The sequence below is a fragment of the Theropithecus gelada genome, chromosome 19 (assembly GCF_003255815.1).
Source record: "Theropithecus gelada isolate Dixy chromosome 19, Tgel_1.0, whole genome shotgun sequence".
Classification (NCBI taxonomy): Eukaryota; Metazoa; Chordata; class Mammalia; order Primates; family Cercopithecidae; genus Theropithecus; species Theropithecus gelada.
Genome location: NC_037687.1, coordinates 20,713,933 through 20,727,837, shown reverse-complemented (window position 1 = coordinate 20,727,837; position 13,905 = coordinate 20,713,933). Strand labels below are relative to the sequence as shown.

At 36.6% G+C, this 13,905-nt stretch overlaps 1 protein-coding gene across 1 annotated transcript in view; it reads right to left on the bottom strand.

Moving 5' to 3' along the window:
* Positions 1 to 3,496: 3,496 nt before the first annotated feature.
* Positions 3,497 to 13,905, bottom strand: part of LOC112612815 (zinc finger protein 208-like) — a 152,964-nt gene continuing 142,555 nt past the window's right edge. Inside the window, 1 exon segment of the mRNA XM_025367745.1 lies at positions 3,497 to 5,172. Coding sequence (XP_025223530.1) covers positions 3,946 to 5,172 — 1,227 coding nt within the window. The 3' untranslated portion in view covers positions 3,497 to 3,945.

The following is a 13,905-nucleotide window of genomic DNA, read 5'->3' as shown; positions in this document are numbered from 1 at the left end:
TTTAACTTTTATTTCTCATTCAGGGGTACACATGCAGGTTCGTTATATAGGTAAAATTGTGTCACGGGGGTTTGGTGTGCAGATTATTTTTTCACTGACATACTAAGCATTGCACCAAACAGGTCTGTTTTCTCATCCTCTTAGTCCTCCCACCCTCCACCCTCAACTAGGCCTGTGTCTGTTGTTCCCCTCTGTGTCCATGTGTTCTTATTATTTAACTCATACTTTAAAATGATGACATTTACTTAATTTTCTGTTTCTGAATTTGCTTTTTGGGGATAATGGTCTCCAGCTTCATCCATGTTGATGCAAAGAACATAATCTTTTCTATATGGCCCTGTATTATTCTATGATGTTTATGTACCATATTTTGTTTTCATTAAATCTTTTATTTACTTTTGGAGTAAGTGTCTCACTTTTTCACCCAGGCTGGAGTGGAGTGTCGTGATCTTGCTTAATGCAGCCTCAACCTCCTGGATTCAAGCAGTTGGGCCCTGCCTCACCCCCTCAAGTAGCTGGGACTACAATCACGAGCCACCATGGTCTGGCTAATTTTTCTTTTTGTATTTTTTCTAGAGATGGGGTTTTGGCATGTTGCTCAGGCTGGTCTCAAACTCCTGACCTCAGGCAATCCACCTGCCTCAGCCTCCCAAAGTGCTGGATTACAGATATGAGCTACCCTGCCTACCCATACCATATTTCTTTATCCAATTTACCAATTTATAGGCATTTAGGTTAATTTTGTGTCTTTACTATTGTGAATAGTGCTGCAGTGAATTTGCATGTGCGTGCGTCTTTGTGATAGAATAATATATATATCTTTGGGTATATATCAAATTATGAGGTTGCTGGGTCAAATGGTAATTTTGTTTTTAGTTCGTGAGGAATTGCCACACTGGTTTTCACAATGGTTGAACTAATTCACACTCCCACTGGTGGTATGTACACATTCCCTTTACTCTTCAACCTTGCCATCATCTGTTATTTTTTGACTTTTTAATGGTAGCCATTCTGATTTGTACGAAATGGTATCTCATTGTGGTTTTTTCTTTGCATTTGTTTAATAATTAGTGATAAGCATTTTTTCATATGCTTTTTAGCCACATGTATGTCTTTTGAAAAGCATCTGTTCATGTTTTTTTGCCTACATTTAATGAGGTTTTTTTTCTGGTAAATTTGTTTAAGTTCTTTATAAATTCTGGATATTAGACCTTTGTTAGAGGCATAGTTTGCAAATATTTTCTTTTATTCTGTGTGTTGTTTGTATACCCTGTTGATAGGTTTTTGTTGGTTTGTTTTGCTGTAAAGAAGCTCTTTAGTTTAATTAGGTCTGTTTGTCCATTTTTGCTTTTGGTATCTTCATTATGAAATCTTTGCCAGTTACTATGTCTAAAATGGTATTTCCTAGGTTTTATTCTAGGATTTTTTTAGTATAATTTTAAGTGCTTTTTGTTGTTGTTGTTATTTATTTTTGTTGTTGTTGTTTTTTGACATGGAGTTTTGCTCTTGTCACCCAGGCTGGAGTACAATGGTTCACTGCAACTTCCGCCTCCCAGGTTCAAGCCATTCTCCTGCCTCAGCCTCCCAAGGAGATACACACTACAGGTGTGTGCTATCACACCCATCTAATTTTTGTATTTTTAGCAGAGATGAGGTTTCACCAATCAGGCTGGTCTCAAACTCCTGACCTCAGGTGATCCACCTGTCTCAGCCTCCTGAAGTGTTGGGATTACATGTGTGAGCCACCACACCTAGCAATTTTAAGGTTTACATTCAAGTTTTTAATTTATTTTTTTTTGTGTTGATATTTGTATATGGTGTTAGAAAGTGGTCCAGTTTACATTTAACTCCTTAGTTCATCTTGAGTTTATGTTTTGTATACAGTGAAAGAAAGAGGTCCAGTTTATCTTCTACACAGTGCTAGCTACTTATTCCAGCACAATGTATTAAATATGGAATTTTTTCACATTCCTCTTGTCAGCTGTGTTGCAGATCAAATGGTTGCAGGTACGTGGAATCATTTCTGGGCTCTCTAATCTGTTGTTTTGTCTCTGTGCCTGTTTTTGTACCAGTACCATGCTGCTTTTGTTATTGTAACTCTGTAGTATAGTTTGAAGTTGGGTAATGTAATGCCTCCAGATTTGTCCTTTTTCTTAAGATTGCCTTGGCTATTTAGGCTTTTTGTTTCATATAAATTTTTAAAAAGTTTTTTTTCAGTTCTGTTAAGCATGTTTTTTTGTAGTTTGAAAGAAATAGTATTGGATCTGTAAATTTCTTTGAGCAGTATGGCCATTTTAATGATATTAATCTGTTTTTTATCCATGAGCATAGCATAGTCTTCTATCTGTTCGTGTCATCTCTGACTTATTTAAGCAGCATTTTGTTATTCTTTTCATAGAGATCTTTCACCTCTCTGGTTAGCTGTATTCCTAGATATTTTACTCCTTTTGTGGCAGTTGTAAATGGGATTGTGTTTTTGATTTGGCTTTTGACTTGGAGGTTGTTGCTGTACATGCATGCTACTGATTTTTGTACATTTATTTTGTATCTTGAAACTTTGCTGCAGTTGTCAGTTTAAAAAGCTTTTCTGCTGAGACTACATATGGAATTATGTTGTCTGCAAACACAGATAGTTTGATGTCATCTCTTTTGGTGTGGATGCCTTTTTTCTTTCTTGCCTGATTGCTCTGGCCAGGACTTCCAATTCTGTGTTGAATAGGAGTGTTTAAAAAAGACATCCTTTCCTTGTGCCAGTTTTTAAAGAGAAACATTTCCAGCTTGTGTCCATTTATGGCTGTGGGTTTGCCACAGATAACTCATTATTTTGAAGTATGTACCTTCAATGACTGGTTTATTGAGGGTTTTAACATGTAGAATGTTAAATTCTATTGAAAGCCTTTTTGCATTTATTGAGATAATCTTGTGGCTTTTATCTTTAGTTCTGCTTGTGTAATAAATCACATTTATTGATTTATATATGTGTAATTAATCTTGTATCCCAGGGATAAAACCTACTTGATCATAGTAGATTAGCTTTTTGATGTGCTGCTGGATTTGATTTACCAGTATTCTGTTGAGAATTTTCTCATCAATGTTCACAAAGGATATCGGCCTGAAGGTTTTTTTTTTTTTTTTTTTTTTTTTGAGACGGAGTCTTACTCTGTCACCCAGGCTGGAGTGCAGTGGCGCGATCTCAGCTCACTGCAAGCTCCGCCTCCCGGGTTCACGCCATTCTCCCGCCTCAGCCTCCGAGTAGCTGGGACTACAGGCGCCCGCCACCTCACCCGGCTAGTTTTTTGTATTTTTAGTAGAGACAGGGTTTCACCATGTTAGCCAGGATGGTCTCGATCTCCTGACCTCGTGATCCACCCGCCTCGGCCTCCCAAAGTGCTGGGATTACAGGCTTGAGCCACCGCGCCCGGCCCTGAAGTTTTTTCTTTTTATCTCTGCTAGGTTTTGATATCAGAATGATGCCATTCTTTTTTTTTTTTTTTTTTTTTTTTTTTTTGAGACAGAGTCTCGCTTAGTCGCCCAGGCTGGAGTGCAGTGGCGCGATCTCGGCTCACTGCAAGCTCCGCCTCCCGGGTTCACGCCATTCTCCTGCCTCAGCCTCGCGAGTAGCTGGGACAACAGGCGCATGCTACAACGCTTGGCTAATTTTTTTTTTTGTATCTTTAGTAGAGACGGGGTTTCACCATGTTAGCCAGGATGGTCCCGATCTCCTGATCTCGTGATCCTCCCACCTTGGCCTCCCAAAGTGCTGGGATTACAGGCGTGAGCCACCACACCCAACCTATGAATTTTCTTATGTTGGGTAAGTCTTGAAGACCGGGTAAAAGCTTTGGCACATTCTTCACATTTGTAAGGCTTCTCTCTAGTATGAATTTTCTTATGGTGAGTAAGTCTTGAGGATCGATTAAAAGATTTGCCACATTCTTCACATTTCTAGGGTTTCTCTCCAGTATGAATTTTCTTATGACTGCTAAGGTTTGAGGAGTGGGTAAAAGCTTTGTCACATTGTTGACATTTGTAGGGTTTCTCTCCAGTATGAATTTTCTTATGTTGAGTAAGTCCTGAGGACTGGTTAAAAGCTTTGCCACATTCTTCACATTTGTAAGGTTTCTCTCCAGTATGAATTTTCTTATGTTGAGTAAGTCTTGAGGACCGGTTAAAAGCTTTGCCACATTCTTCACATTTGTAAGGCTTCTCTCCAGTATGAATTTTCTTATGTTGATTAAGTCTTGAGGACAGGATAAAAGCTTTGCCACATTCTTCACATTTGTAGGGTTTCTCTCCAGTATGAATTTTTTTATGACTGTTAAGGTTTGAGGACTGCTTAAAGGCTTTGCCACATTCTTCACATTTGTAGGGTTTCTCTCCAGTATGAATTCTCCTATGGCTAGTAAGGTGTGAGGACCGGTTAAAAGCTTTGCCACATTCATTACACGTACAGGGTTTCTCTTCAGTATGAATTCTCTTATGTCTAGTAAGTGTAGAGGAACAGGTAAAAACTTTGCCACACTCTTCACAGTTGTAGGGTTTCTCTCCAGTATGAATTTTCTTGTCTTGAGTAAGTGTGGAGGAACAGGTAAAAACTCTGCCACATTCTTCAAATTTGTAGGGTTTCTCTCCAGTATGAATTTGTTTATGTCGAGTAAGTCTTGAGGACTGGTTAAAAGCTTTGCCACATTCTTCACATTTGTAGGGCTTCTCTCCAGTATGAATTGCCTTATGTTTAGTAAGAGTTGAAGACCAGTTAAAGGCTTTGCCACATTCTTCACATTTGTAGGGTTTCTCACCAGTATGTATTCTCTTATGGCCAGTAAGGGTTGAGGACCGGTTAAAGGCTTTGCCACATTCTTTACATGTGTAGGGTTTCTCTTCAGTATGAATTATCTTATGTTTAGTAAAGGTTGAAGATATGCTAAAGGTTTTGCCACATTCATCACATTTGTAGGGCTTCTCTCCAGAATGAATTCTCTTATGGGTAGTAAGGGTTGAGTACCTGCTAAAGGCTTTGCCACATTCTTTACATTTGTATGGTTTCTCTCCAGTATGAATTCTCTTATGGTTAGTAAGGGTTGAGTAGTGGTTAAATGCTTTGCCACATTCTTCACATTTGTAGTGTTTCTCACCAACATAAATTCTCTTATGGTTAGTAAGGGTTGAGGACTGATTAAAGGCATTGCCAAATTCTTTACATCTGTAGGTATTCTCTCTAATGTGAATTATCTTATGTTGAGTTAGTTGTGAAAGCATGCAAAATGATTTGTCACATTTTTTACATTGGAAAGGTTTCTTTCCAGTAAGTCGTGTCTTATATCTATCTGAATTTGAAAATGCATAAAATACTTTTACATATATATCACAGTGATACATTTTGCTCTGGGTAGGTGTCAAACATTGGTTAAGTCCATTATAATCTCCTTTGTATAGTTTACAATCACCTACAGTTTTATAGCCTTTTCTTAATTGTAAGTTCTCAGGTCCACATTTATCATATCTCCTCAGTGTCACTTTTTTGAAAGAATCTTTTATGTCTTGCTCTGGCCTAAAGTCTTCAGCAAAATGAGAACATATAACTAAAAAAAAAAAATTAAAACGACAAATTACTTCACTTACTAGACTCAGATATATATACTTCACAAACATAACCTCTAAAATTATACAAACTACATAAGCAATACAGCATAGCAAAATACCAGACTCTAATTTCTTCATAAAAATATAAATGTAACAAAGACACACTAACCAAAATATATTTGTGGATAACTTATCAATAAGTTATATGTGTGCAATGCCCCAGGTGAGTACAATGCAAAGAGTCACATAGAATGAAACAAATTTCTGTTACATATACCCAACACAGCTCTTCCTGTTCCCCAATAAAACACAGTGCCTTTGGAAGTAAATTGCCAACTCCTGGTTTTGCTTTTAAATGACAAGAAATATATTGGCACATACATCTTTATTTCTGGCTTCTAGGATATTATCAGATGCTGAATTTAGTTTCCCATGACATAAAATGCTGAAAGAAATGGTGGTATACTTTGGTCAGGCGTGGTGGCTCACGCCTGTAATCCCAGCACTTTGGGAGGCCAAGGCAGGCAGATCATAAGGTCAGAAGTTTGAAACCAGCCTGGCCAACATGGTGAAACATTGTTTCTACTAAAAATACAAAAAATTAGCTGGGCATGGTGGCAGGCACCTATAATCCCAGCTACTCGGGAGGCTGAGGCAGGAGAATCACCTGAACCAAGAAAGCAGAGGTTGCAGTGAGTTGAGACCACACCACTGCACTCCAGCCTGGGCAACAGAGCAAGACTCTGTCTCAAAAAAAAAAAAAAGAAAGAAAGAAAGAAAGAAAAGAAATGGTGGTATACTCTGCAATGACAGTTTGAGTCTGCTGAGACCAAAGGTAAAAAATGTTACAGAGTGGAGCAACTGCAGTACCACAGACAGGGAACAGGTGTAGCAAGTGATTACTGACTATTAGGATGACACATGAATACACTTCTTTAAAAAATAAAAACAAAGTTTCAGACAAGACACATCCTAACAACATATTTGAGAGACTGCAAGAATCTCTAACCAAGACAACTGATTTCAGACTATGCCAGGACAAAGCTGCATTATCAAGATTGTGAGAGATAGCTTTTTTTTAAATGTCCAAATCTCAATCAAAGATTACAATGTATACAAAATATTAAGGCACCATGGCCCCACCAAAAAATGTATAAAATTTTTAGAAAGCAAAATCATTAAAAAATGAGATGTAGAGATTAATATTTAAAATTTAAGATAAATTGAATAACACTAAATGAGTAAAATAGGAATATAATCTACTGAAAATCAGAAAAATGAAGATAACAAAAATATTAAAATTATCACAAAAACAAAAATTGTGGAGATAAAAAATAACTGAAATATTATCAAAAAAATAAAAATGAAGCTCAACAAACTAGGATACACACAGAAGATATTTGCAACAAAACATATATAAACATAATTGTAAAAGTCACAGACAAGAGAACCTTAGAAGCTGCAAGACAAAAGTGATGTGTCATTTGTAAGCATAGTCTCATATAAAAAATTAGTGAATTTGTCAGCAAGAATATCGCAGGTCAGAAGTAAATTGTGTGATATTCTCAAAGTCCTGGGGAAAAAAACAGCTGTCAAGTGAATATAATACAGTCAGCAAAACTGTCCTACCAAATAAAAAGTAAAACACATTCCAAAATAATCAAATCCTGAGAAAGGATACTGGCACGGTATATACTCTATATAGAGCCTATACATCAAAGATACTGAAAGGAGTTCCTGCTGTTGAAAATAACATGATACAAGAAAACAACACATAATCATATAAAAATACATAACTTTGTGGGAATGATATGCACATACACAAAAATAAAATTCCTTAAAATTCTTTATTCTATTTTTTACCTTAGAATTATTCCTTAGAATATTTTTATTCCTTAGAATTATCATAATGGTGCACAAAACATTTTAAATTATCTAAAAGTTGAGAGATAAAAACATAGAAATTATTATAGAAATCTGTTAATGAATATACAACATAAAAAGATAATCAGTAATATGAATAACAAAGTTGAGGGCAGATGTAATGAGGAAGAATTTTTGTATGCGACCGAAGTTAATGTTTTACCAAATTAAAATACAGTTTTATTGTTGAGAGGCTTTAGGTAATACCAAAGGTACCACAAAGAACACATCTGTAGAGACAGACACACACACACAAAGAGAAAGAAGTGAAAGCATATCAATACAAAAATTAAAAAGATACAAAGCAAAACAGAGAAAATGATGGACAAAGATACAAAAATCAAATAAAACAATAAAATAACGGTGTTTTTCTTTCAGAAAATTATTAAAATATATATAAATTTAACTTTCCAATCAAGAGACATATTTTCAATAGATTTATAAGAAAAATTTTAAAAATCAAGATCCATCTTGCCTTTCTACAAGAGTCACAGAAGATCTAATGATAAAAAAAGACTAAAAGTGGCAAGATGGAAATAGAAATTTCATGTAAATATTAGCCAAATGAGAGAAGTCAAAATAATATCACACAAGCTACTGTGATATTTTATATGTAAAATATACTTAAAGTTTATTTCAAAAACTGTCATATTTTATAAAATGTACTTGAAATAAAAACTCCAAAGAGACAACAACACTAAACAATACTAGATTCATTCACTGGGAACCTATGACAAATTTGTACATGTGTATGTCTGGGTGCATGTGTGTATCTCGCTTGAGGGTTCCCAATATGTACAGCAAATACTGACAGAACTGAAGAAACACATAGAAAGCAATATAATAAGCATAGGATATTTCAATACTCTTCCTCCTGTAATAATAAGACAAGATAGAACATTAGTAAGGGAACAGAGGACTTGAAGGTAATATAAAACTATTATTCCTAACAGAGGTATAGAGACCGCTCCTAAACAACATCAGGATACACACCCTTCTCAATTGCTCACATAATATTTTTCTTGCTAGATCACCTGTTAGGCCAAAAAAGAAGTCTTAACAAATTTTTTAAAACTGAAATCTTATGGATTACTTTCTATGACCAAAACGGAATGAGAGTATACAACAATAAGAGGAAAAACTAAAAAATTCACAAATATATAGGAATTAGGTTACAGTGAGCCGAGATCACGCCACTGCACTCCAGCCTGGGTGACAGAGTGAGACTCTATCTCAGGGAAAAAAAAAAAAAGAAATTAAGCAACACACTCTTGAGCTCTTGAGCATGCTTAGTTCAAAGGTTTAAATAACTAATATTGTGAAGATATTCATACTACTCAATGTAAATTTACAGATTTAATGCAATGTTTTCCAAATTTCTTATTGCACTCTTGAAGAAATAGAAACAGCAACCGCCAAAGTATAATATCAAGAGACAGACAACAAAGTACCCAACAATCTTTTAAAAAGGAACAATGTTGGAGGAATTACAGTTCTTGATTTCAAAACACATTACAAAGCTACAGAATTAAAACAAATTGGCATGAGTATCAAGGTGAAAAAGTAGACTAATCAAATAGAGTGCAGCACATATATAAACGTTCACATATATGATCATATGAAGGGTCATTTTCATACCCATCATTATTGTAACATTGTTACTAAAGCCCATGGGTTGAACCAATGCAAATTTCTGTCAGCAACTTATTCAGTAGATTTGAAATATAAAAATAATAAAATATCACCCACATTTGAGAAAGCAGGAAATACTCTAACAACCATAAAGATAAAGCTCAATGACATTATGTAAAATGAAATGAGCCAGCCACATGTTTGGAGAACATAAACATTCAAACCATTATTATAGAACAACTAGGCTTAACAGACTCGTACAAAACTTTCCAGCTGAGGCCGGGCGCGGTGGCTCACGCCTTTAATCCCAGCACTTCGGGAGGCCAAGGCGGGCAAATCACGAGGTCAAGAGATCGAGACCATCCTGGCTAACACAGTGAAACTCTGTCTATACTTAAAAAAAAAAACAAAAAAACAGAATAAATTAGCCACGCATGATGGTGGATGCCTGTAGTCCCAGCTAGTCAGGAGACTGAGACAGGAGAATGGCGTGAACCCAGGAGGCGGACCTTGCAGTGAGCTGAGATTGTACTACTGCACTCCAGCCTGGGTGACAAAGTGAGACTCCATCTCAAAACAAACAAACAAACAAAAAACTTTCCAGCTGAAAGCAAGAGATTCTCTCCAGTCAAAAGCAAAATATCCTTATTTGCACCTGGTGTATTCTGTTAGGACACGAATCAAGTCTTACTAAATTTAGGAATATTGGCTGGGTACAGTGGGTCATGCCTTTAATCCCAACACATTAGAGACCAAGGTGAAAGAATCACTTGGAGCCAGAAGTCTGAGATCAGGCCTGGGCAACATAGTGAAATCCTGTCTCTACAAATAATTAAAAACTGCACTAGCCAGACATGGTAGTGCATGTCTGTAGTCTCAGCTACTCGGGAGGCTGAGATGAAAGGATCACTTGAACCCAGGAGGCTGAGGCTGCATTGAACCAAAATCATGCCACTGTACTCCAACCTGGGTGACAGAGTAAGCTCCTGTCTCAAAACAACAACAAATAAAGTTTAAAAGACCAAAATTACACACTATGTTTTCTGGCCAAAACTAAATAAAACTAGGAACTAAAAGCAAAAGTAAAACTGGAAAATCCAAAAATATATGAAAATAAAACATGCTCTTCAACATTTTCTTGCTTAGGGGTCAAAAATTTAATTTTTCAAATATGTCAATACAAGATACAGTGATAAACATATTTAATATAATCCATAAACAATCCCAATAGCACAGTTTTTTACAGAAATATTGTTTCATATTGTAAAATTTGGTCATACACTATAGCCAAACACCTATGAAAAAGAACAAAGAGGCATTATACTTTTTGATTTCAAAACATATTAAAAGCTACAATAACAAAAACGATGTGGTACTGACAAGACAGATGAAAGATGAAACAATAGAATACAGCACAGAAATAAACCCTTCTGTATATGATCTTCCACAAAACTGCCATGAGCACATAATAGAGAAAAGAAAATCTCTTTAAAAAATAATATTGGAAACTGGATTATCAATACAGCCTAGCCAACACGGCGAAACCCCATCTCTACTAAAAATACAAAAAAATTAGCCAGGTGTGGTGTCACATGCCTGTAGTCCCAGCTACTCCGGAGATTGAGGCAGGAGAATTGCTTGAACCCGGGAGATGGAGGTTGCAGTGAGCTGAGATTGCACCAGTACACTCCAGCCTGGGCAACAAAGCAAGACTCCATATCGAAAAAAACCAAAAGAAACACTGGTAAAGTTGGATCCTTTCCTTGAATCATATACAAAAAACATTTTAAATACTTGGACATTAAAAAAAAAAAAAACTAACGAATCCCTTAGAAAAAAATATAGAAGAAACACAGGACATTGGACTTGGCCGCTTTTCCTTAGACACATTAAATGCATGAGCAACAAAGAAAATTAAAATTTAACTGCACTAAAAATTTTCTGCACATCAGAGAAAACATTCAATAGAGTGACAATGTCTCTTAGGAAATGGATGAAAATGTATGCAAATCACATGTGATATGATTTAATATTCAGAATATACAAACATCTCTTGAAACTAAACAATAAAGTTAAACAATGTGATTTTAAAATGGGAAAATAATTGAACTAAGTTTTCAGCAAAAAAGATACACAACTGGAAAAGAAGCATTTAAAAAGAACAAAAGATCACTAATTTGTAGAGATATGCATGAAAATCACAATGAAAAACAAAATCACCTCACATCCATTAAGAATGGCAACTGTAAATTTTTTTAAAAACACCAAATCTGTTAATGATGCAATGAAAATGAAACCATGTTGACTACGGGAAACAAGAATGCAGCCATTACTTTAAAATGTTATGTTTCTCAAATACTTAAAAATGAAAAAAAAAAAAAAAATCGGACTGGGCAAGGTGGATCATGCCTGTAATCCTAGCACTTTGAGATGCCGACACAGGCAGATCACCTGTCAGGAGTTCAAGACCAGCCTGGCCAACATGGTGAAACCCTGTCTCTACTAAAAATACAAAAATTAGCCAGGTGTGGTGGCTTATGCCTGTAGTCCCAGCTACTTGGGAGGCTGAGGGAGGAGAATCTCTTGAACTCGGGAGGCCGAGGTTGCAGTGAACCAAGATTACACCACTGCACTCCAGCCTGGGTGACAAAGTGAGACCCTGTCTCCAAAAAAAAAAAAAAAAAAAAAATTCCTCTCACATAGAGGCATCTTTGCTCTTATGCTTTTAAATTTTTTAAGGATTCTACTTTCCCTTCAGTGATCTTTGTTCAAGCTTACAGTGAGAGCCAAAGCCCTCTTAATGGCATATAACATACTGCATAATCTGACCACTTTTTCATTGCTTTGGGGGACACACAAGTATCTGCCTAATTTTGAAAAACTCTTTGTTAAACTACTTTTTAGGTTGTCTTTTCATATTATGTCTAAAATGTTTGAGAGTAGTGGTTTCTGTTCCAGTGGTGTTTTTTTGTTAATTTTTCTGCACAGTCCATTATGTTTGTATTACTATAGTTTTGAAATATGGTTTGACATTATAAAGTATGACGTTCTTTTGCTTTGTTCTTTTTCCTCAAGATTGCTTTGGCTATTCAAAGTTTATTGTAGTGTCATGTAAAGTTTAAAATTGCATTTCTGTGGGGGAAAAAAAACCACTGAAATTTTCATTGGGAATTCATTGAATCTATAGATCACTTTGAATAATATGGCACTTTAAAAATATTTATTGTTTCAATCCACAGACATAAAATATTTTAAAATTTATGTCTTTTCTAATTTCTTTCATTGATATATCTTTAATCGTAAATACTTTTTACCTCCTTGGTTAAATTTGTTTTCAGAAATTTATTATTCTAATGCTATTGTAAATAAGATTGTTTTCTTCCTCTATCACATAGTTTAAGTGTATGGAACCATAACTTACACTTGTATGTTAATTTTATATGTTGCTAATATACTGACGGCATTTATTAGTTTAGACAGGTTTTAATGTATTGTTTATGGTTTTTTAAATATAAGATTATATAATCTACAAACAGCAACTTTTTACTTGTCTTCAATTTCAACGCTTTTTGTTTGTTTGTTTGTTTTGAGACAGAGTCTCACTCCATCACCCAGGCTGCAGTGCACTGGCACAAGCTTGGCTCATTGCAACCTCTGCCTCCTGGGTTCAGGCAATTCTCCCTGCCTCAGTCTCCCAAGTAGCTAGGATTACAGGTGCCTGCCACCACACTTAGTTAATTTTTATATTTTTTACTAGCAACAGGGTTTTGCCAAGTTGGCCAGGCTGGTCTGGAACTCCTGACCTCAGGTGATCCAGCTGCCTTGGCCTCCCAAAGTGCTGGGATTATAGGTGTGAGCCACCATGCCCAGCCTATTTTCTATTTTTCTGACTAATATTTATGCCACATACTTCCAGTGCTATTATTAAAATAGAGGCATTAACAACGGGTACAATACAGTTTTGCATTGGTGTCTGTGAATTTGAAGAAGCAAACACCTCTTCAATTTTTATAAACTGGCCTCACGAGGTAAGGCTCTTTCGCTGGGTCCCCAGGGTGCTGGGATGCCCTATGGGTTTGTAGTAGACAGAGGGTGTAGCCTGGTCACAAGGCTACGGGGTCTGCACTAGGGTCCACCTTTAGTTGGCTTGTTACAAGGGGCTTTGGTAGAGGCTAATTCCCATTTTATTTTTTGCAAAGTAAATATTCTTCAGGACTTTGCGCTGTAGGGCAGTCACTAAGACAGGTGTTTTTTTGTTGTTGTTGTTGTTTTTGAGATGGAGTTTCGCTCTTGTTGCCCAGGCTGGAGTGCAATGATGCCATCTCAGCTCACTTCAAACTCCGCCTCCCAGGTTTGAGTGATTCTCCTGCCTCAACCTCCTGAGAAGCTGGGATTGCAGGCATGTGACAGCACGCCAACATTTTTTTTTTTTTTTGATACGGAGTCTCGCTCTGTCGCCCAGGCTGGAGTGAAGTGGCGCGATCTCGGCTCACTGCACACTCCACCTCCCGGGTTCACGCCATTCTCCTGCCTCAGCCTCCCGAGTAGCTGGGACTACAGGTGCCCGCCACCACGCCCAGCTAATCTTTTTGTATTTTTAGTAGAGACGGGATTTCACTGTGTTAGCCAGGATGGTCTCGATCTTCTGACCTCGTGATCCGCCTGCCTCGGCCTCCCAAAGTGCTGGGATTACAGGCGTAAGCCACTGTGCCAGGCTGAAAGTTTTTTAGAACACAGTTTTTCAGAAAATATTTTCTTTGGAACATA